Genomic DNA, 21,049 nt, shown 5'->3' on the forward strand with positions numbered 1-21,049 from the left:
TCATGTGAAAGGGTCAAATTGTTTAAAGAACCTCAGATCTGCCCTGATTACTTAAGATGCACAATGACCATACCTGCATGCATAAAAAGGCAACTTAATACATGCAGATGGACCACTTGCACATGCCATTACCTTTTCCTTTGTGCAAAACAGGTTATTACTTAGGCATCATTATGAACATGCAAAATTGAAGGCCACTTTTTGAAAACATAGACCTTTATTAGTAGTAATGAAGACTGAATTTAGCCTGATCACATAGCTCAGGGAAAGCCTCAGTGTCCAAGTACCAAACCCCAATGTCATCCTGTACCCTCAGATATATATTTTATGCCTGCAAGAATCTCAATTTACTTTCTTTTTTTCTCTCTGTAACAAACTCATTTCATGTTCTTACATGAAATAAAAGATCTAAGCACTCTTTATGTCTTCTTGTGTGACTCATAGCTTAACTGCACTATGCACACTTATTTTCATTATCTGAATCAAGGTAGAAATAAATCTATATTTTTAGTAGTATTCCAAAAATACATTGGATGGTTTCCTGAATATGAGCATAATCCAAAACTCAATGAAGTCTTGCCATTGATTGAAAGTGACTTTGGAGTAGACCCTATGAGAGAAACTTTTCCTTGTCCTAACATGACTTAATGCATTATTTCTAATGTGAACTGCTAAAGAAGAATTCACTTAACAAGAATCACTCACTTTTGTAAACAGTCTCCACCACTGCCAGTTCCTCAGCTTCAGATAAGCAGCACAGTTTCTCTGAATGACCTTCATTGCTGTCAACTGCTGCTGTCTCTTGGCAAAGGCTCTATGGTTAAAGACAAAATAACTTTTTACAACTGATCTGATGGGACAGAGTGAAATTGGCTGCAGGATACACTTAATTCAAATGAAACAACCTCAGACTGTGAGTCTCTTGATTCTGTGGCAATGTTTGAAATGTCTGCTGCAAATTTTTCTGTCACTTAAAAAGCGCATCTGATTTGTGGTTCCCACAGTTTTTATTTTTATAGATTTCACAGACATTAGGGCTGGAAGGGACCTTGCGAGATTATTGGGTCCAGTCCCCTACCCAAGGGGCAAGAAGTCAGTGGGGGTCAGATCACCCCAGCAAGATAAGCATCCAAGCATTTCTTAAAGGTATCCAGAGTAGGTGCTTGCACCACTTCTGGGGGGAGTCTATTCTAGACTCTGGAGACTCGGACGGTAAAGAAGTTTTTCTTTATGGCCAGCCTAAAACGGTCTTCCAGCAGTTTATGACCATTAGACCTGGTCTTCCCTTGAGGTGCCCTGGTGAATAAATGTTCTCCCAGTTCATGATGCACACCCCTAATATATTTATAGGCTGCCACCTGAGCCTTCACTTCTCCAGGCTGAAGAGTCCCATGGGTCTCAGCTTCTCATAAGGCCTGTTCTCTTCATCTCTAATCATGTGTGTGGGCTCTTCTCTGGGCTCCCTCAATCTTCTCCACATCCTTTCTAAAGCATGGACCCAAGAAGTTGATGCAGTCATTCAGCTACAGCCTCACCATGGCCGAGTAAAGCGGGAAGATGACTTCTTGGGTCTTGCTTGAGATGCATTGGTAGATGCAAGCCAGAGTTTTATTTGCTTTGCTGGCTGTGGCATCACATTGGTGGCTCATGTTCATCTTGGGGTCAATCATGACCCCCAAGTTTCTTTTGGTCATGGTGCTAGCAAGTGTAGCACTGCCGAGCCTATAAGTATGATGTGGGTTTTATCTCCCGAGGGTTTTTTTCTCCTTGCATTTCTCTGTGTTGAATGTCATCAGGTTTTGATCCACCCACTTTGTGAGCCTGTCCAGGTACCACCTGAATTGCCTGCCTATCCTTTAGCGTGACCACACTTCCCCATAATTTGGTGTCGTCTGCAAATGTAGCCAGTCCACTTCTGACACCCAAATCCAGATAATTTTTGAAATGGTCTAATTACAGAAGTGGGCTCAAGCCACCAACAATGGACCTAGTTTGGGAGATGGACCTTTCCAGGGTACAAGTCCTCAGATCTAGACTTTGTGTTCAATTTCAACATTTAATCATACTATATTGAAAAATGTTTGTTCAATAGTATGAGGTGAATATAGGGGAAGGTGAATTTATTTGTGAATATAGGGGAAGGGTCATTACTGCTAAAGTTTTTGTGGTTGGATTTGAGCTCCTAGACTGCTCAGGATGCTCAAATTAATTAGGAAAAAAGGCCAGGTGATTCAAATGTTTGGTGCTTCAAGCTCAGGGTGTAGAATGGTAGGTTCAATATTTTATATCAGGAGCTGTACTGTTTGTATTGTAGCAGCACTTAAAATCCAGTTATAGATAAGGATTCCCACATGCTAGATGCTGTACAAACACGTTCAAAGGAGATAGTCCTTCCTCCAAATAGCTTGATGTCTAAGTAGATTTACCATGCTAGTCATCTGTTAGGAACAAGACAAGATTCTTCTCACATGTAAATGAAACATGTAATGCATGCAAACCACATGCAGTATTAACAAATCCTCAATTGTAATGCAAACAACTACATACTTCAGTACAGATATAGATTATTGCCACAGACATTATTTTGTTGCTGAGGAAAGGGGCTTACTTTCTTGCCAGGTAGCCTCGGCATTGAGCCTGGAAAGCAATAATGATATCTGTGATCTTCAAATCTCTCTCCTCTTCCAGATGAGCCAGCACACCAGTTCTGAAGAAGATTTTACTTTGTCCAATTCTGAACAAGTTGGGATCAAGTTCTAATGCTTTAATCTGCAGGGAAAGGAATAAAAACATTGCATTGATTCTGTTGTTACAGTAGAGTCTCAAAATATCTTTTGACAGAATACTCTTTATACTGTTTTCAGGGAAGTAACCATTTCCATGTAAAATGTATGTCCTGACTTTGCTCACCATCAGTATGCAGGCCTGTTTTCCATCCATAAATCCTTTAGGAATAGCACTTGCAGCAAGAATTTCATATCTGTAAACAAAGGTGGCAGAGAAGTTAAAAACAGATGACTTAGCACAGATCTGATCTGATTTTCAGTCAGCCCAAATGCTTACAGCAGCATCTGAAACGTAAGTTAGTATATAGGTGTCCTACCGCTGGCGGAATTCCTGGAAGACAATTCTGTTGGGGAATCCCTGTCGGCAGATACGAATGCCTTCCAAGACACCATTGCATCGCAACTGCTCCAACACTAAATGGGCATCCAGTTTGCCAGCCTGTGAAATGAGGGCATTTTACAGTTATAGCACACAAAGTAACTGAGAAAAGAAGGTAAACATTCAGACGGGATATGTGCAGTGGCAGACATCGCTCTGGCATTTAGTTTGTTATTATAACAACAAGTAGAATTTTACAAAATTAATGTAGCATATTCCAAATTTGAAAACTTCAGCATTTGTTATTTACCCTTTTTTCATGATTTGGAATGATACAACGGACAAAGTTTGGATTCGTGTTTCTTAGGGTGGTCATCAACTTAGTCAGCTGCTCCTTGTACAGCTGCCCAACAGTACGGAACATGCCCTTCTTGGCTTTTGAAGCACTAGGAAGGGTACTTTCAGTCACCTTTGCCATCTGGTCCAGCCCCACTATACGGTCAACTGAAATGAAAAAGCAAATATGAACGGAACCTCTCACATGAACTGTCTTCAAAGTTCATTATTTCTGACACTAGCTGTTCTGCATGTTCGGTTAAGATCTAACATAAAGTAAAAATATAGTATTTTGATGGCACTACAGAAATGAGAATTAGCAATAGTAGTAACTGCAATAGAAAAGATTATAATCGTAAGACCTATTTAGTGAGCCGCCTCTGTGTCAGCACTGAAAATGTAGTTGTCAGTACCAGACAACAGAAAAAAGTGCTTCTGAATGCAGAGTCAATGTAGAGGATGCGTACATTACTTCAGTCTGATCTAATTGATCATTTCTCACAAGGCCTATATGTCAAGAAACTGGTTGTCCAGTGGGTCAATGCCAGAATGAGGAAATGAAGCCATACTTTTGACTCCCACCCTAGTATACTATCCACTGAGCCATACTCCTTCAAAACCTTCAGAGCCATCTCCCCTGAAAATCCAAAGGTTCTTTCCTACGCCAGTCAGAAAAAAAACAGGGTTCTGCTATTTACATATTATTGCTATTTAATAATAATACATCAAATCTTACATTTGTGTAATTTGCTTGGTTTTAAAGTACTATGTAGTCTTTCTCTCACACACACATACACACATTCTTCCTTGGCTCACTCAAATGTAGTTTAAACTATACTTCAGTGGCGGTGACCACACAGATTGCACACAATCATTTTTAAACAGCAAAAATAACTTAAATCGAATAAACTGCCCAGTGTGATATACTCAGCAACACTTGAATGCTGTATCTTCATCTTGATATTTTTAAATGTTATTTTTAAGGAAGAAATTGATTAGTTTCTGTTTAAAATACTTTCCACAAGGAGTTTATTTTGTAGAATTTTCAAAGGTTGGGGAATAGGATGTTAATGGCTTGGTAACTTCTATCCTTTGTATTTTATTGCCTTGTCCTGTACCTGGGATGAAAAGCAATCAGAACTGTTTTCCAAAGAATGATCCTTAGCCATCCATAACATATTACAAGTTTAGAATTCAGATTCATACCATCTTTCCAAAGATCTGCTACAAATTTGTCCGAAGACTGGTTGAGCAAAGAAGTCACGTTGTCATTTAATGGATCCATGTTCTTCGTAAGCCAGGCACTCGCATCGTAGTTAACCTTTAGAAAATATCACTCATTTAGAAACCTATGCTCGGTGAAAAATTTCAGTAGTGATGGTCCTGATCCTGATTTGGCACTCCTGCAACTCAGCTAATGAAAAACAAAAACAACATGAAATGCCCACTATACATGCGACTGGCTTTTCAGGGTGCCAGTCCTGCAGCCATATTCCTATCAGGGAATCTCTACTATTTTGTGATTTTCAGAGTACTCACCACTGAATAATTCTGCTCTTATGGGTTTCGTTGTTGCCTTAACTTCAGCTGAGTTAGGGCAACAGGGAATGTTTAAGAAAATACCAGTCTCTATGCTACGTTTTACTCCAGCTACTGTAAATCAATTCAAGGACTTTGATTCCATTTCTTGCCAATCTTTTTAATCTTGGGTGTATTTTTTACCACTTGAGCATCAGAATTAAAAGCTGTAATAGTGAAATAGTTTAGTCTTATCCAATACCTTTCCTGCATAGTGGATTATGGAGAACTCTGTTTTATCCTTGAGTTGTTTGGGTTTCTGGAATTTGGTATGGTTGCCTTGTTCTTGACAGAGTTTCTCTACAAAGGATGTGTCTGTGGCTTTGGGGAACCAGCACTCTTCATCCAAGAGAGCCAGGACACCAGGAGGGTTGTTCTGTAAAGTGAGCAGCAGTATATCAGCATACACAAGTCAATCATTGCAATAAAATAACTCCATCTTCTATTTCCTCCATGTTCTTAAACTGGCCATACAGCAATGGATCCCCCAAATCTTATACAAGCTGCTTGTTGGATTGCATTAATCCCCTAATCTGCTGTGACAGAGCAACTGTAGTGTTCTGTCTCTTTAAGGGCTGGAGCAGGCAGCCAGCAGGGGCCTGATTAGGGTGGCCATTTTGATATCCAGCTCTCAAGGCTGGAGCAGCAGTTTACTGCCAGCCAGGAAGGGAGAAACATCACCTAGTTGAGTTACTGCTCCAGGAACAGCTTGGAGGTAAGGGAAGGGGCTATGGGGATGGCTGGAGGCCCCTGGTCCTGGGCATGACCTAAAACTGTGGGGCAGAGAGGCCTGGTGGGACTGCCTGTGGTGGCACAGTGCCTCTAAATACCAGGACCGCAAACCTCCCCAGTGAAAGGCAGGTCAGGGAGCCTTAATAACTCTAGTCCCCACCCCCTGGTGGGTAGTATGTGAGCAAAGGGGGGAGGGGGTGGGGCCAGTTGAAGCTCCTGAGCCCTAAAGGGGTGGAGGACCCTGGTGAGGTGGGCCAGGTGTGCTGTGAGAAGGCACCTGAGTCTGCAGGGGTGGAGGACCCCAAGCCTTAACGAGAGGGCAGAGTGGTAACTCCAAAGAGGGGGCAAAGCCCTAGTGAGAGGGCAGAGAGGGAGCCCCAAGGAAGGGGCAAGAATAGCGTGAAGCCCAGTGAGGGGCTAGGGGCGAAGTTGGCCCAGTGTTTGATAACTGACCAGCCACTACTCAGATAAGGGTCACGGGAGAGACCCAAAAGGCTGTGTCAGGGCTGGTCAAGGGGAGAAGAGTTAAGCCTGATGGCCCTATAGCATTGCTCACGGGAGCAAAGGCAGTGTGATAGAGTCCCAGGATGGGTGGTGTGGAAAAGGCCTGCTGAGAGCAGGTGGAGTGGAAGAGGCCCTAATGAGAGAGGGGTAATGTAAGTGTGGCCCAGAACAGGGTGGTAAGTCAGAGACCTAACTCTGTACTGAGTCTGGCCCAGCCTCAAGCCAGAGTACTACCAGACTGAGTGTGTTATCTGCACGGCACGGGAGGTCGTAAAAGGAGAGGTCGGAGCATGTACATATCACCCTCTAACAATGGGTGCTCAAAGGGCACCCTCCTGCCTAATTAACACCTCAATTAAATTACAACAAGGCATGGCAGGCAAGCAAGGTAGGCAGTTTGCTCATAGACAGGAGGCAGGTCGAAACTGAGTTCGGGCCTGGAAGTTTGCCTCATCACAGCTGTCTATACAGGATCTCTCCTATACACTTGGAAACTTACTGGTCTTTCAATCAGCTCAATGCAGGGTTGCAGATCAAGGCCAAAATCAATGAAATTCCATTCAATACCCTCACGCTGATATTCCTCTTGCTCCAGTATGAACATTGTATGATTGAAAAGCTGCTGAAGTTTCTCATTAGTGTAGTTGATGCACAACTGCTCAAAAGAATTGATCTGAAAACAGGGCAAAAGGATCAAATTACTAACCTTAAAAAGATATGTACAATTTGGATAATTTGTACAATAAAAGGAATGTGCAATCTTTTATTTCTTTTCCTAGCAATGATCATTCAGTTAGCAGCAGAATAAATTCTAGTAACCTGGTCTGGGCTTTCTCTGGAAAAAAAAGTCGTTAACCTGTTATTCAGTAGGTTAACCATGAACAATTAAGTTTTTTGGTTTTTTTTCAATTCTGGATGTAATTGTCAGCATTTCTGTATATACAGTTCTTCATCACTAAAAAAGCAGAAGTCTGTTCTCTTCCTACGTCTATATACCCAAACTAGGTGCTTACAAATGCCAAGTGCTAAGTGTATTCCCAGCCTATACAGATCTATCATGCTAGCTAAAATCCCAGTCTTCCACTGACAACAGAAGAGGTGATGAAAGCCAATGGACTCATTGACCCTGTAGGGGTCTTGTCCACTTGGTTCTCAGTGTAGGATCCACCTCTCAGACATTTAGAAAAACAGAGAGAAATAAATTAACTAAATGAACAGACTGAATAGACAATGAACATGAAGTTAAAGAGTTCCCCTTGTGTCCAACAGTGCATACCTCAAAAATCTCAAATCCAGCAATATCAAGGATGCCCAAGAAGGAAGCTCCTTGTCTTTTTGTTTTATCCAGAGCTTTGTTTACACGAGCAAGAATCCAACGGAAAAGACGTTCATATTTTGCCTTGGCTAAAGCCTCTACTGCAAAATCTGCCTGTTAGGGGGAAGGTGAGAAAATGAAATGAATGAAGCAATCAAAATCAGATGGTGATTTCTGAATGAACAATAAGTGGGGCAGGGAGAGGGCTGTCCTTTCAATTATCATCACTGTTTTTAAAAAACGAACATTAGTATCATTCAACAAACCAATACCTGCTCTTTGGTCTGAGCTTTCTGAACAACATCTCGTCCAACTTTGATGCGTGGTGTGAGGATTGCCCTCGTGAAATCTGTCACATTAATACCCATCAGGTGGCATACTTTTTGGGCAGCTACAATGAAAAGAGCAAAATTTCATTTCACAATGCATTTTCTTCTTGCTGGGTTAACAAATATGAAATGCTAGCAGTATAACCAGTATGTAACTAATTAATCCTTTCCATTACAATATCTCCATTATGAATGTGCAAAAGTGATTCCACAGGTATCCTTCACAATACCAGAAACACACGGATTATTTTGCAATTTCTGAACTCAAGATCACTAGGTAAGATAAACATTAATTTGGCTGATTTAAAGCATGGAATCTCTCAATAACTAATGGATCAGCGGAAGTCACAAATGAAATTGATAAGAAATGCATTTACTTAACATTCATTTTATTGACAATCAAAGAAAAAATATACCAGTGTTGTCTGGCATAGAAGCTTGATCTGTATTCCTCTCTTTCTTGAAAACAATATTGCCCAATTGCAGGACAGATGAAACTACTTTCAGCATAGCTGCAAGATAAATATTGAAAATTTAAGGAGTAGAAGATTGGGACATAGTTCCAACAATATAAGCACTAGACATAAAACCAAAACAGACTCTGAGCTATTTTGTAAGGCATGGACTTTCTCTTTCAGAATAATATGGGGAAAACACCAAATGTACAGTTAAGGCAAGTAACTAAATAGAGAAGTAATGTTATGAACATGAATGGTATGTGCCCCCAGCAGCTGGGGGGACACAGCTGCGGTGGCGGGAGCGCAGTGGTGGCAGTGGGAGCATGGCAGCGGTGAGCAGGGAGCTTCTGCAGAGGCTGCCAGCACTGTTGGTGGTCAGAGGTGGCGAGCAGGGGTTGGTGACCACCCGCAGGCACCGCTGGCAGTGTTGTTGTCAGCCAGCAGGGATTGCTGACTGCCTGAAGACTCCACCAGCAGTGCTGGTGGCGGGGTGGTGAGTGGCAACTGCCCGCAGGCTCTGCTGGCAGTGTTGGCAGCGCCTTTTTGCAGGGGGTGCACCGCCACGCTCAGGGGGTGCACGTGCACCTGCATGCGCTCCCTACACGTCGCCCCTGGTTATGAAAATAGTTAATACATCTGTAGATGACTTTGAATGTATTTTAACATCCAGAAACAAGGAATAGCATCCAGAACCATTTGATCAGTCAGCTATCAGTGGACCTTTCTGATAGTAATCTTGCGCAGTTTAGAAATGTACAGTGTGTTACTCCATAGTAACAGTCTTAAACCTACTTTTAAAATCAAAAGTATTTGCAAACTGTTTTCAGTGTAAAATATTTTTGTAGCAATTTAAGACCCTATTCTTGGAAAAACTTATGTACATGTTTAACTTTGCTTGTGCATGTCTTTTCAGGATCTCTGCATTAACATAACACTGCATTACATCATATATTAAAGTACACTGTCACTTCATAAACTGGGTTATATTTCAGGGAGCTGATTCTGTTAATATGCTTGTACAGGAGAATATTGAGTCTTTAGCAGATTAATATTTTAGGGTTCAAAACAAAATGCTAACTCAGAAAATTCCATCAATGTCAAGGAGCAGTACAAACATCAATCCCCCTCCTAAATTTGAATGGAATTGGCTGAGGCCAGAATTTATGCCCCAATCCAGCAAGATGCAACATTCTCTCTCAACAGGGTTATCATCTTCAATTACTAATTAAGCCAGTGGAAGCTAATGATGCTCTGCACTTCGTAGTACCCACAGACTCCATTTTGATTGATATGGTCAAGTGACAAGATCCTCATTATTCTGGCCAGTAGGTGTCACCTCAAGCATGAAAATTCAGACAATCAGGAGACACACACATACACACACTCAAAAATATGTTCATATGAATAGCAAGAGTTGCTAGAGTTATTCAATTCACATCTGCCAGGCATATATTCTGAAATCAGTTCTAAGTTGTTTTCCTCTGCCCTGAATCTACAAATATACATATTAACTGTTCAAAACAGGCCCATTACTTTCAGAATTAAACCATAACATTCTGCAACTTTCTTCTTGGGCATCATTCCTAGAAAACACCTAAAATTAGCTTTAAATGGTCATTAATACTGTTAGAGCTGGCCTGAACCCAGCCACCTGTACTGAGCATGTATGTAGTCTTTTGGCAAGAATGCTTAAAAAGTCTCTCATTTAATAGCCATGTGTTACTTTTCAAAGGGCTAATTGTTATAATACTAGTGCATGCTGACAACTGTACCGATTGTCTGGAATTCGCAAGGGTTTGGAATGCATGTGATGTTCCTTCTACAAGCAGCTTTCCTGGGACTCATAATTTATAAGATTGATGAAAAAAACCCTTTGTAATTAATCACTAAAACAGACCGAAAACATTTGTAGAAATGATTTCAGTTCAGCCACATTTAAATTACTACACTGCACTGTTCAGTATATTGGTACTTATTTTGTGCATTATAAAGAACTATAACATCAGAGTTATTTGCTCAAATTCTAATGCACATAGTAAATTTTCAACATCTTACAACTGAATGATAAGCCAGGCTCTTGCCAATTTAAACCTAGGATTTTCAAAGATGTGCCATGTTTGCCTCACTCTGATCCTTTTCGGTGGGAGTGGGTGATACCAGTACCCCTTTTAACTTGTTGCCTGGGGCAGATGCTCCTTTCTCCCACCCCTAGTTATGCTACTGCCAATTTTTCTCGGTGCTATACATTGATGCTGTAGGTCATTTACTTGATTTACAGCTTACTACCAATTCTTACCAGTCTGCTCCTCTTCAGTGAAACCCATAATTGTCATGGCTTCCAAGGTTTCTTGGAACATCTCATCATCTTGCTGAGAAGGAATAGGCACATAGCCATTAGATAAAAAGGTATAGTTGCTGAAACCTTCAAGCAATAATTCACCTAAAAGTTGGAAGAAAAATGATTTAAAGGGTAAGAAAAAAGAAAATTAAAAAAAAAAACCCAACAACAACTAGAATGCTAGTGAATGGTGTCAGCTTTGATTCACCAGAGTGTTCAGTCTGGTTAAGTCTTCAATTCTCTGGACAATTAAGCCTTTTTCATTGATCCAACAAAGACAAAAATCAGTGATCTGGCCAACTGAGGTTTCCCTTCATTTAAGAGATGTTGGCTGTACTTGCATGACAGACTAAATTTTCAAAACTGACTAGTGATTTTTGGATGCCTCAAGTTTTATGTGCCTACGTTTAGGAGTAATTTTTGAACGATGTAAACTGATAGTTGCCTATAAGAGTGGGAGGCCTAAAGCCTACTTAATCTTAGCAACTCTTAGCTGCTGGAATGAACCTTATAGCTTCATTTACATCACATGCTATAAGGCACTTTGCACTCTCATCAAGCTTTTTCTCCTTGATGCATTTTCTGATGAAAATTCCACAATTTTATTTAGCCTTTTTATCCCTAGGAATTTGCACCTTCCTTGCTTCCCTCTGGGGTAACTGTTGAACTGCAAACCACCAGTAATGAACAGATGCACATAAAATGAGGTGTTTTCTATAAATGTAATATGAGTGGAATTGTTTAGATTAGCCAAGGAAATAGTTATGCATAGCAAGGACTGAGTGACATTACAAATGGAGGAATTAAGATCAATTATCTAACTGAGTCATTAGCGACTAAGCTCAGATTGTCCAATTTAAACTAAGATCATTAGCAAGAAACTTACTTTTCATTTGTTCAGAAGCTCCCGCGAGCAAGTAGTAAAAGATATGAAACGTCCGCTCATCTCTAGCCTGGCGAATAGCACGGGACTTTTCCAGCAAATCTATTTGTCATTTATGTTAAAGAAAATCTGAACAGCATATTTCAATTAGCACATCCTCATAAAACCCCCTGCAGTAGCACCTTTAGGAGCACCTGTAAGATATTTGTTGTCTCTGACTAACATCAAAATACACTTGCTTCAGCAGTCACTTAATACCAGGCACAATGCTTATTGCTTAGTTGTATCATTCACAGTACAGTATTACTACCATTGGGTAATACTGTGTTTAGTTAGTACAACAATCCCATATCACATCTTTTACTGTATGATAAATGCTGTTAATTTAGTTGGTAGATGTTACAGCTAGACCTAACTATTTGCAGAATTATGTCTATGTAAATAGGTTATATGATACCTGTCAGGTCATGCTGTGATATCTTCCTTCAAGTGAAACACATTGCAGAATCGTATCCTAGTTTTCTTTTTCAGCATCAACTCCTGTGTCTAGTCATCCTAACACCTGCCCAGCAGTATCAGTTTCTAGACCAGCGTTTTAGATATACAAGTAAAATGTATTGTTCATTACCTTTAAATGATTACCCAACCTGCTAAAATTAGAGCTGGCAATAATATAAATATGCCTCCCCACTCTGCAAGCATATCATTGTAAAAAATGGTGCCATATCAGTGCTTTTAAGTTCTTCATCTTGCATCCTGGGCCTCAGTGGGAACAGAACCAGTTTCTTAGTTCTTAAACCATAATTTTTCAAGCTGCCAACATTTTCTCTGTCCTTCAGTATAACTTGCCTCAGAAACAAGGGGAAGAAAGCTGTGTCTAATAAACTGTTTCAGCTTTGTGAAATGCTGTTGATTCTATATTGGACAGAGAAACTCGTTCTCCAGAGCCTGTGATAAATCTTCATCTATTGGATTAAATATACTGCAAAGTAAAGGAGCAAAGCACTTAAGAATCTAACCATGCATTTGTTTTTCCTTTAAAACAAAACAGTTTCTCATAAGCATAAGGAAAGAGAAAGGCCACCATACTTTGCAAACAAACCTGTGTTATGTTACATTTTGCTGGAAATGTTTACACGTTTTTCCTGAAAAATACACTGAGCTTATTGGCATATAGCGCAGCATTCAGTGTGGGTCATTTTAAATGGAGAATGAAGAAGAGATATGTGGGAGGTCTGAAGCATCCAGCCCTCAAAAACTGTTTGCAAATGTCCAGTGTTTGGTGCAATCTAGTGCTTTCCAGGGACAAAATGTTTGCGTCTTTCTAGTGCTGCTCTGAGAACCAAGGACAAAGCAGCCCTGACAAGCTTTTTTTTGCAGCACACACACACAAAAGGAAGACTGTCCAAGACAGGAAATCTTGCCTGATAGATGTATGAGACATAATAGTGCTTGCATACTCTAATTTCTCTGAAGAAAAAGTAAAGCCATCATATCAGGTACTATTTGCTTTGGGATAGGATGTGGGGATCAGCACCTCAGTTGTGGACTGGGACCCTGCTATACTAGGCATTGTATGAATTGTCTCCATAATGGACTATAAGCTGTGATTTCTTTGAATCTATCTATTTGTTACCTGGCCTCACCACCATGGTACCTAGACATTTCACAAATAGCACTGAGAAGCTGGGAAATATTATCTCTGTTCTAGATATGGGAAACTAAGACACAGGGAGATGAAGCTACCTGGCTGAGGACACACTGAGGCACAGCTAAAAGTGAATGTATGGCTCCCACATCCAAGCGTGGTCTTAACTAGGGTGACCATAATAATTTCAGGGAAATCTGGAATGGGAGCCATGCATGCATGTACTGCCCCCTTCTCCCCACAATGCATCCCAGGAGCAGGGCTAATCAGAAAAACACTGTATGTATACACATGTGCGCACATGCACATATGCACCCTCCCAACCCTGTGGCTCCCAGGAGTCCTGACGGCGGGGCAGAACAATTAGAAGGCCTACGGCTGGACCCGGCTAGGAGCAGCCCCTGTCCACCCCACCACCAGTCAGCTGGCATCACCATGCACAGCCTAGGCCTCAGCAGAAGCTGCAGCAGCAAGACACATCCTGGCTCACCCACGCAGGTGCTCAAGCCCCAGCCCCGGCCCCCTTTCCTGGCCTGCCCTGCCCCACCTCAGCTGACCCCCATTTCAGGCAGAAGTGGTGCCGAGGCCCCTCCATCCCTCCACTTCCACCTAGCAGGAGCCCAGCTGGGCAGTGCAAGCAGCAGCAAACAAATCCAGGACTTTAGCTTTAATTTACACCAATGGCTGGGAAGACCAGATGGCTTGCAAAATTTGGGACTGACTGTCCTGGCCAATCTGGGACGTATGGTCACCCTAGTCTTAACCCACAGAACTCTCTTACTGATGTATTATGTGCATTATTTGACTGGGACTCTGATTGGCCAGGATATGCTGTTAGTAACGGCAAAGCTTTGCATGGGGAAGGAGGCAGTCTGTCCTATAAGGGAGAAAATAGACCGTGATGAGTCTGATCAGAATACATAAACATGAGAGCAAGACAAACTGAGAAACTGGTATCAGCATAAATGGAGCCACTTCCCTCCCTCTGTTTATACCGGCTGCAGTGGTATTTGCCTTTCTTAGACATGATGCGGAGCTTGTTTATACTACTCCCTTGCGCTTGCCCTCATTACTTACCAGTGCAGCTCACTGAAAAGGATACAAGTTTCTATGTTTGCTCCAACTATATAGCCAGTAACATCAAAGTTAATGCGGATGAACTTGCCCTATCAATGAGAAAAGGACACAGCTTGGACTTTTTCTTTGTTGTGTTGTTTAGCATATTTTAAAAGCCATGTTATGTCATGCAGCAAACCACTTGGGAGAGGGCTGAAGGAAAGTGAGCTTCTAAGAGAATCTCCCTACAAAGATTTGCCCCTGAAGGTTTCATCTGGACACCTTGAAAGAGAGAAATCACTCCCTGCTGGATCATACTCAGCAGCTACTCCACTTATCACACCAGCCTTGCATGTGGCTAAAGATCTTATATTTCTACCTTCCTTTATCCAGCACCAGTGATGAGACTGAATGACTCAGCCTGTTTTCACCTGTTTCCTGCCTTCCCCCCCCCCCGCAATCTGTGGCCTTATCCTTTCCTTTTCTGTGTTCTTGTGAAGAGGTATTTAGCAGAAATCATAGATTTGTTGGCATCTGGCAGGGCCATGCCATAAGTGCTTCCGCTAGGGCCTCAAACTCATGACCTCTAGCCTGTTAGCACCTATGCCACCCCAGCAGACCGAAAGGAGGCAGATTGAGTTGACAATAATCTGGTCTGCTGTAAGTCTTAGGCGTGTGGGAGAAGAATGTTTTTTTGCCTGAGGGTGGATGAGTGTGGGATTCCCTATCATTTTATAATTTGGTTTTCTTGTAAGTACTTACAGTATAAGGTCTTTTGGTACCTATTATCTCAGGTCAATTGAAATAATAAAAACATATTGTGATGTGGAGTACATATCACAGCTCCGTGTCTGTGCCCAAACCACAGAGTTTGTTAAAGTCCCAACATACAGAGTTCTGGTCCTTTACCTCAAGCTGTGCAGCTTGTATTTTAGCACTGGATGTCACTGGCTTACTCCCTGGTATGTTGGCTAATTTGGCAGCTGTGATAATATTGCATATACAAGGAGATTAGATTGGTCTGCCATGGAAACTATGAACAATTTTAAACCAAAGCAGCTTTGTGATTGGATGCTGTGCAGCTGAAGACCCAGGCAGAACCACTCTCGGCAACAACCTCTTGCTGCTTCTACAAAAATTACTTGTTTTGGTGCAAGACAAAAGGACTCAGTCCTAAGCTTGACTAATGCTTTTGCCCAGCCTGGGATTGGTGGCTTGGTGGGGAGTCTTTCCACTGGGAAGAGCACTGAGCACAAAATATGTTCATTAGATAGTAATTTTACCAAAAAAAGCAGGTTGGGTAAACTTAAGTCATATAGTTTCAACCAAAGGTATATATACATATGCAAATATATATATAATTTTATATACAAGGCACTTTTAAAAATGAGTCTTAGGCTATGCTTCTTAGTTAAAGTCTTTCTATTGACTTTAGTGGGAGTTGGATTAAATCCCAAGACCTCAAGTATGGACAGTCAAGACCTTTCTGTTCTAGACACATGGGTAATTTGGACTGCCTAATAAGGCAACTTTGTTGCCAGCAAAGAGAAAGGACATGTATCAACAAATCAGAAATTTCTTCTGTAGCAGCAGAACATAGGAAGTCCATGAACCTTTTACAGGCTGGGCTAATTAAAGCAACATTTAAAGGGATCTGAGGATTAATATACAGAATGTATGCAGGAAGAATCAATCCTGCAATTGGCTCCATGTGAGTGAATCCTGGTACATGGATACAATCATGTTAAAGTTATTGGGTCAGTCAGTACAGACCCATTTGCAAAACTGGGGATTAAGATGGTCATGTCAGGATTTAGACTGCAACGTTTAAACAAATATAGCAGACTATAGCAGAGTCGAAAAATTATACAAGTCAGTTATATTTTTTCTTGTTAACATTTAATATTGAAACTAACATATTCTATAAGTGCAATTTTCAAAAGTGCTCAGTGTGCTTTAACTGCCCCATGCTGAAGTCACATCACCAACAGCAGATTTAGGCAATGCTGAGAGCTTTTGAAAACAACATCGCAGTTTATACAGTCAAGTGCAAAATTTCTGATTATGTACCCTTTTCTGTTCTGTAGTTATTAATTTCATGTGCTAACCACTCCTGCTACATAACCGGCATGCTCAACTACAGATCATCATCTTCTGTGAAGAAAAAAGAAGTACAGATTTGGTTTGCAAACGTTCTGGAGGTGGATATTAAACCAACAAGCTCTGGTGGTTGCCTCTGGGAGGCCATGTGCATGTGCTGCTAAAACTTGTGGAGACAACAGCACAGCCAAGTTTGAGTTTGTTTTGTTCTCTTCTAAAAAGCCAAATTAATGATTCAGAGAGAAATACTAAACAATATCTTTAAGGGGGTAATTATGGGGAAATCTCTTTATGTAAAGACACTTATGGTAGAAGCATTGCAACCATCTGCACATTTTGTTTTTACAGGATGCCACTGACAAGTATTATACCACTCACAGACATATGCATGCACATGGAGAGCACTTCTGTTACTTACAAATCTGGAGGAGTTGTCATTCTTCACGGTTTTGGCATTTCCAAAAGCTTCAAGAATAGGGTTTGCCTGTAGAAGCTGTTTTTCCAGCTCACCCTAAAATTCATTCAGATTCAGTTAACCCTGAACTCAGTAATTATTTAACTGAAAAACAGCAACTGTGTACCCCAGAGAAAAAATCTCAAACAATGTTGATTGAAGCTTTTAAACATACTATTGCTTATTAATGCACTTAATGTGGGTTTGGTTCCATTGCTCTGTTAATCATTGTGTTTATACAATGGTGCAGTTCATTGTACTAATGTTCTATATACAAGACCTTTTCCCAGCAGTGTTGGTTGCTGCAGATCAAAGTCTGTTCATCTTTTTATCAATACTTCTTGTTTGACTTAATGATAAGGGCCAGTCAGTGACAATTACATTTTTTTTACTGTATTACAAGGAACAATGATGCCTCTAGAGGAACCTGCTGAGATATTTTTCCAAGTTAGTGTACTGAGGTCCTTTGATAGCAAATGATGATGTAATTAGAAAAAACTTGGCAAGAATAATTTTAATATAATGCAACACAAAGCTACAAAGCAGATTTCATTGAGTCTATTAATAATGTTAAATGCAGGGCTATTTAGGTTGAATATGGAAATGCATTACTTTGTTTCAAAACAGAATAATGGATTCTCATGCAAACACACAAACACACTGTTATATTGTTAACTGTGATGGTAACTGATAATTAAACAAGCCAAGCAATGAAAGCATGTATGCACTTAATAATCCTGCTCCTAGACCAAACAATGCTGAAAATAATAACTCTGTGATGTCATCTTCTAATGAATTGCTATGTTCTCATTCTAAATCTATATTACTTTCATGTTCAAAATCTCTATCAACATTTGCTTTTTCTCCTGCAGTAATAGGCAACTTTGTATAAAATTCAAATCAAATAAACAGTTCCCTAAAAGCAGAAAACTTTCTAAGTAGAAGAATAATAAGATTTTATTAACACCAATGTGAACAAGTAATTAAGGCAGAATTGGACTGAGTTTAAGGGAAGCAATTTAGAAAGTGACCATTTGCCAACAACAGAAAAATGCGGTCCATAAAAGCTCTATTTATAAGGCCATTCTTGGTATAAAGCTACTGACTGTTGTTCTAAACACCACTGCAGACATTCTAGATATCTCACATTTTGTGTGAAAGTAAAGAAGCCTGACTGTAAAAAAAAGTCAACTGATCATTATCTCCCTGCTAAATTCTTCTGCATGTATATGATAGGTGGAGGGAGGCAGGATTGCTGATTAGATATTCAGTTTGTAGCTAATGGTCTAAACAAGGCTGCATTATGAAAATACCTATCTAGTAGCTGAAAGAGGAAGAGAGATTAGCAAATGAACAAGTTAACACAAGAACCTTGAAGTTAAAAATAACTTCCTAAAAATAAAAACTTGTGGAGTGTGGACAATGCTCTCTGAACAAGGCTGCTACTGGGCTTCACCATACAATTATTTTAGATAATACTTTGCAATTATAACAACCCCACTGTTGCAAGAGTGGGTGTAAACCCATTAGAAGCATAGGATACTACTGAAGTAGCTGATCACTATAAAAGAAACTTCCATGGGCTGCTAAAGATGGAAGAAGACCCATAGTCTCCTACTGCAAGCTTGCTACGTTGTTCAGTTACGGATATATAATTTCAAGTCCTAACTGTTAGCTAGTGTATACCTGTGACCTTTACAAAACCTCAAGACTTACCTATGCCTGAATTGAATTTATTCCATCACAGAAAGAAATGGAATGAGATATATCTCCAGTAGCTTGGCAAATGAAGGACCAACTACAGTCACAAGTAATGGAGATAAAGCCTGAGTAGAATCTCTCAAACAACCTTGCATCTCAAGAAACACACTGATGGCATCTCAGAAGTCAAAATAGAGCCCTTTTGTATTGTTACGTATTGCAGAAGTAAGTTGGAGAACATGCAAAGTTTTGCAGACATGCATAATGCTCAACACGTTACATGAAAATGCAGAATTGTAAGCAATATCAAATGGAAACCATGCAGCCAAAGTTACAAATCAATCACACACTGTGATGGTTTGGCAATTATTTCACAACAGTCCTAAAAAGTTCAACCTGAAGCAAAGAGTATTTCCATTAATAAATTATATTGTCAAATTTCAGGCTGATTGGCTCTTTCAGGATCGTGAGAAAATTAATTCAAACTGCAAAAATTTGATCACACACATATAAAACACAGTGATATTTGAAAGACAACCCTCCATGTGTCAGACCTCATCCTTTACCATGGAGCCTGACACAGTTAGGGCCAGTACATGTGAACATTTGGTGCTATTGTTGCTTTTTGTCATGTGATACAATATATATTCCAACAAAAACCACTTCTGATTTTTTTGGGTGCAACAATAGCATGCAGATCTACACTCAGTGCCTTAAACACACATTGAACAGTCTAAGTTACTCACGTAAGAAAAAGATGGACCTTGCTGTATTGAATAACATGATATAAAACAAATGTCAGTATTTTTTTCCATCACATACATGTTTTTGTTTCTTCCTATATAAAAACAACCAACACACAGTTTCGCTTTGCAAATTAAGCCAGGAGAAAACGAATGACAATAATTTGTTGTAGACATACCAAGAGTTCAGCCACAGCTAATGTACACAACATTTTAGGAGAAGCTGAATGTACAAGATTTAACCAAAGCTCAGTCAGATCAATTGGATTCTTTCATTACACTGAACAGAGTCTGGATCAGGCCCCAAATTAGTCTCTCAATGAAAGCACGAAGGAGAAAATTGTTTAAGGTAAGTTTTTAATCCTCCTATGGGGCATTTAATGCATCTAGAGATTTGTAAAGATTTCTAAGTGATTTTAAGTGCTGGGTCAGCAGTCCCAGACAGGAATCATTTACTGGCCTACAGGACAGGAACCAGTTTGGCCTGCTCCGCACCATCTTGCCTCAGGTCTAATTTAGCAGGTTCCACCTTAGTGGGGAGACCAGTCTCATGGCATATTTGTTCTTGAGCATCTGATGAGTCTTCCAGAAAATGCATCAGTTAGCTCCAGCTGAAGTGGCATTATGGCAATGTGGCCATTTATCCATTAGAAACAGCATTGAAACCATCAGTTCATTTCATGATCACTGAATTTATATGCATAGGATGTCAGAAGTGCTCAGAACCTCATGAATAACAGACCTTTGTTCTCATTGACTTTCCACTAGGTACAAAGATGGTGAGAGATGACACGCTGCACCCCAGAGATGTGGAAGGTACTTTGGAAGGCCCCAGGGGTACACGGCAGTGGTGCAGAGAAGCCGCCAGTACTTCTGGTTTTGCTGGTGGCGCTTCTGGTTTTGCTGCCATGTGCTGCGTGGGGGGTCCCCCTCTCCCCCCTGCTCATCGACTGGCTGCTGGGAGACTCCCCACTTCTAGACCAGTCGCCAGGGATACCCTGACCAAAAAAGGTTGAAAACCCCTGGGCTATACAGTCATGAACTGTTTTACAACTTCTAATTGTTATCAAACTAGGCTAGGTTTTAAGTGATGACTTGTGGAAAAGAAAATGGTTCATTTCCCATTTTCTAGCTGCACAATCTATTAGGGTTAACTCAATTCAGCATTCCTTGAGCAATAAAATCTCTTACTGAACCGGGCCTGTTGTGTTATAAATTTGAACTGCTCTTTCTTTTAAAAAAAAGAGATCCTGGGTAACATTTTCAAAGTGATCTAGGAGCTTAAGCTCCATGTTTTAAATGGACAGAGGCACTGAAGAGCCTAAGCCCTCCCCCGCACCATGTTACAGGTATTGCGCAGTTAATGGGTTAATTGTGCAATTACCTTAAAACCAGTGACGTGCAAAGTAGCTATCACACCATAAAAAACTCCAACCAGCTATAAAGTTAGACTTTGAAAATGTATACTAACTCTATAACTGATTGCTATTGAGCTTTAATTTGCATGTGTAGAAGGGTCTCCCATCTCACAGAAGGTCAATGGGGCTCTTAAGTGTTTTTGCTACTGTTGAAAATAGGACTAAGTTACTCAAAGACGGATTTTCTAAGGTATTTATATATCTGACCCCCTCCCCACCACTGAAAACAGCAGGAGTTAAACACTCAAATAACTGTAACCATGTTACCTTTAGATGCTTTTGAAAGTTTTAGCCCTTAACAAAGGAGTTAAATTGAAAGAAAAAAGCGGCAAACTCAGAAAGATTTAGATG

The 21,049-nt window shown here is 40.5% G+C and overlaps 1 protein-coding gene and 1 long non-coding RNA gene across 4 annotated transcripts in view; one reads left to right on the plus strand and one right to left on the minus strand.

Annotated features, from left to right (window-relative positions):
• Nucleotides 1-21,049, minus strand: part of MYH11 (myosin heavy chain 11) — a 96,577-nt gene that overhangs the window by 27,754 nt on the left and 47,774 nt on the right. For 2 of the 3 annotated variants that reach the window (XM_019512816.1, XM_019512818.1), the window contains exons 6-20: nucleotides 16,801-16,893; nucleotides 14,329-14,392; nucleotides 11,582-11,680; nucleotides 10,654-10,797; nucleotides 8,316-8,411; nucleotides 7,843-7,961; nucleotides 7,532-7,684; nucleotides 6,755-6,928; nucleotides 5,222-5,395; nucleotides 4,648-4,762; nucleotides 3,416-3,609; nucleotides 3,104-3,225; nucleotides 2,911-2,980; nucleotides 2,609-2,769; nucleotides 706-814 (exon numbers count right to left, since the gene is read on the minus strand). In XM_019512816.1, coding sequence (XP_019368361.1) covers nucleotides 706-814; nucleotides 2,609-2,769; nucleotides 2,911-2,980; nucleotides 3,104-3,225; nucleotides 3,416-3,609; nucleotides 4,648-4,762; nucleotides 5,222-5,395; nucleotides 6,755-6,928; nucleotides 7,532-7,684; nucleotides 7,843-7,961; nucleotides 8,316-8,411; nucleotides 10,654-10,797; nucleotides 11,582-11,680; nucleotides 14,329-14,392; nucleotides 16,801-16,893 — 1,887 coding nt within the window. Of the gene's footprint in view, nucleotides 1-705; nucleotides 815-2,608; nucleotides 2,770-2,910; nucleotides 2,981-3,103; nucleotides 3,226-3,415; nucleotides 3,610-4,647; nucleotides 4,763-5,221; nucleotides 5,396-6,754; nucleotides 6,929-7,531; nucleotides 7,685-7,842; nucleotides 7,962-8,315; nucleotides 8,412-10,653; nucleotides 10,798-11,581; nucleotides 11,681-14,328; nucleotides 14,393-16,800; nucleotides 16,894-19,283; nucleotides 20,056-21,049 lie in introns of those variants that run through there. The other variant, XM_019512819.1, reaches the window with a different exon arrangement.
• Nucleotides 5,632-20,134, plus strand: LOC109294450. Its single transcript, XR_002096522.1, has 3 exons — nucleotides 5,632-5,734; nucleotides 16,370-16,483; nucleotides 20,049-20,134. It is a non-coding gene; the product is annotated as an uncharacterized LOC109294450 (long non-coding RNA).

The sequence above is a fragment of the Gavialis gangeticus genome, unplaced genomic scaffold, assembly GCF_001723915.1.
Source record: "Gavialis gangeticus isolate Ggan-Ray unplaced genomic scaffold, GavGan_comp1, whole genome shotgun sequence".
NCBI classification, from domain to species: domain Eukaryota; kingdom Metazoa; phylum Chordata; order Crocodylia; family Gavialidae; genus Gavialis; species Gavialis gangeticus.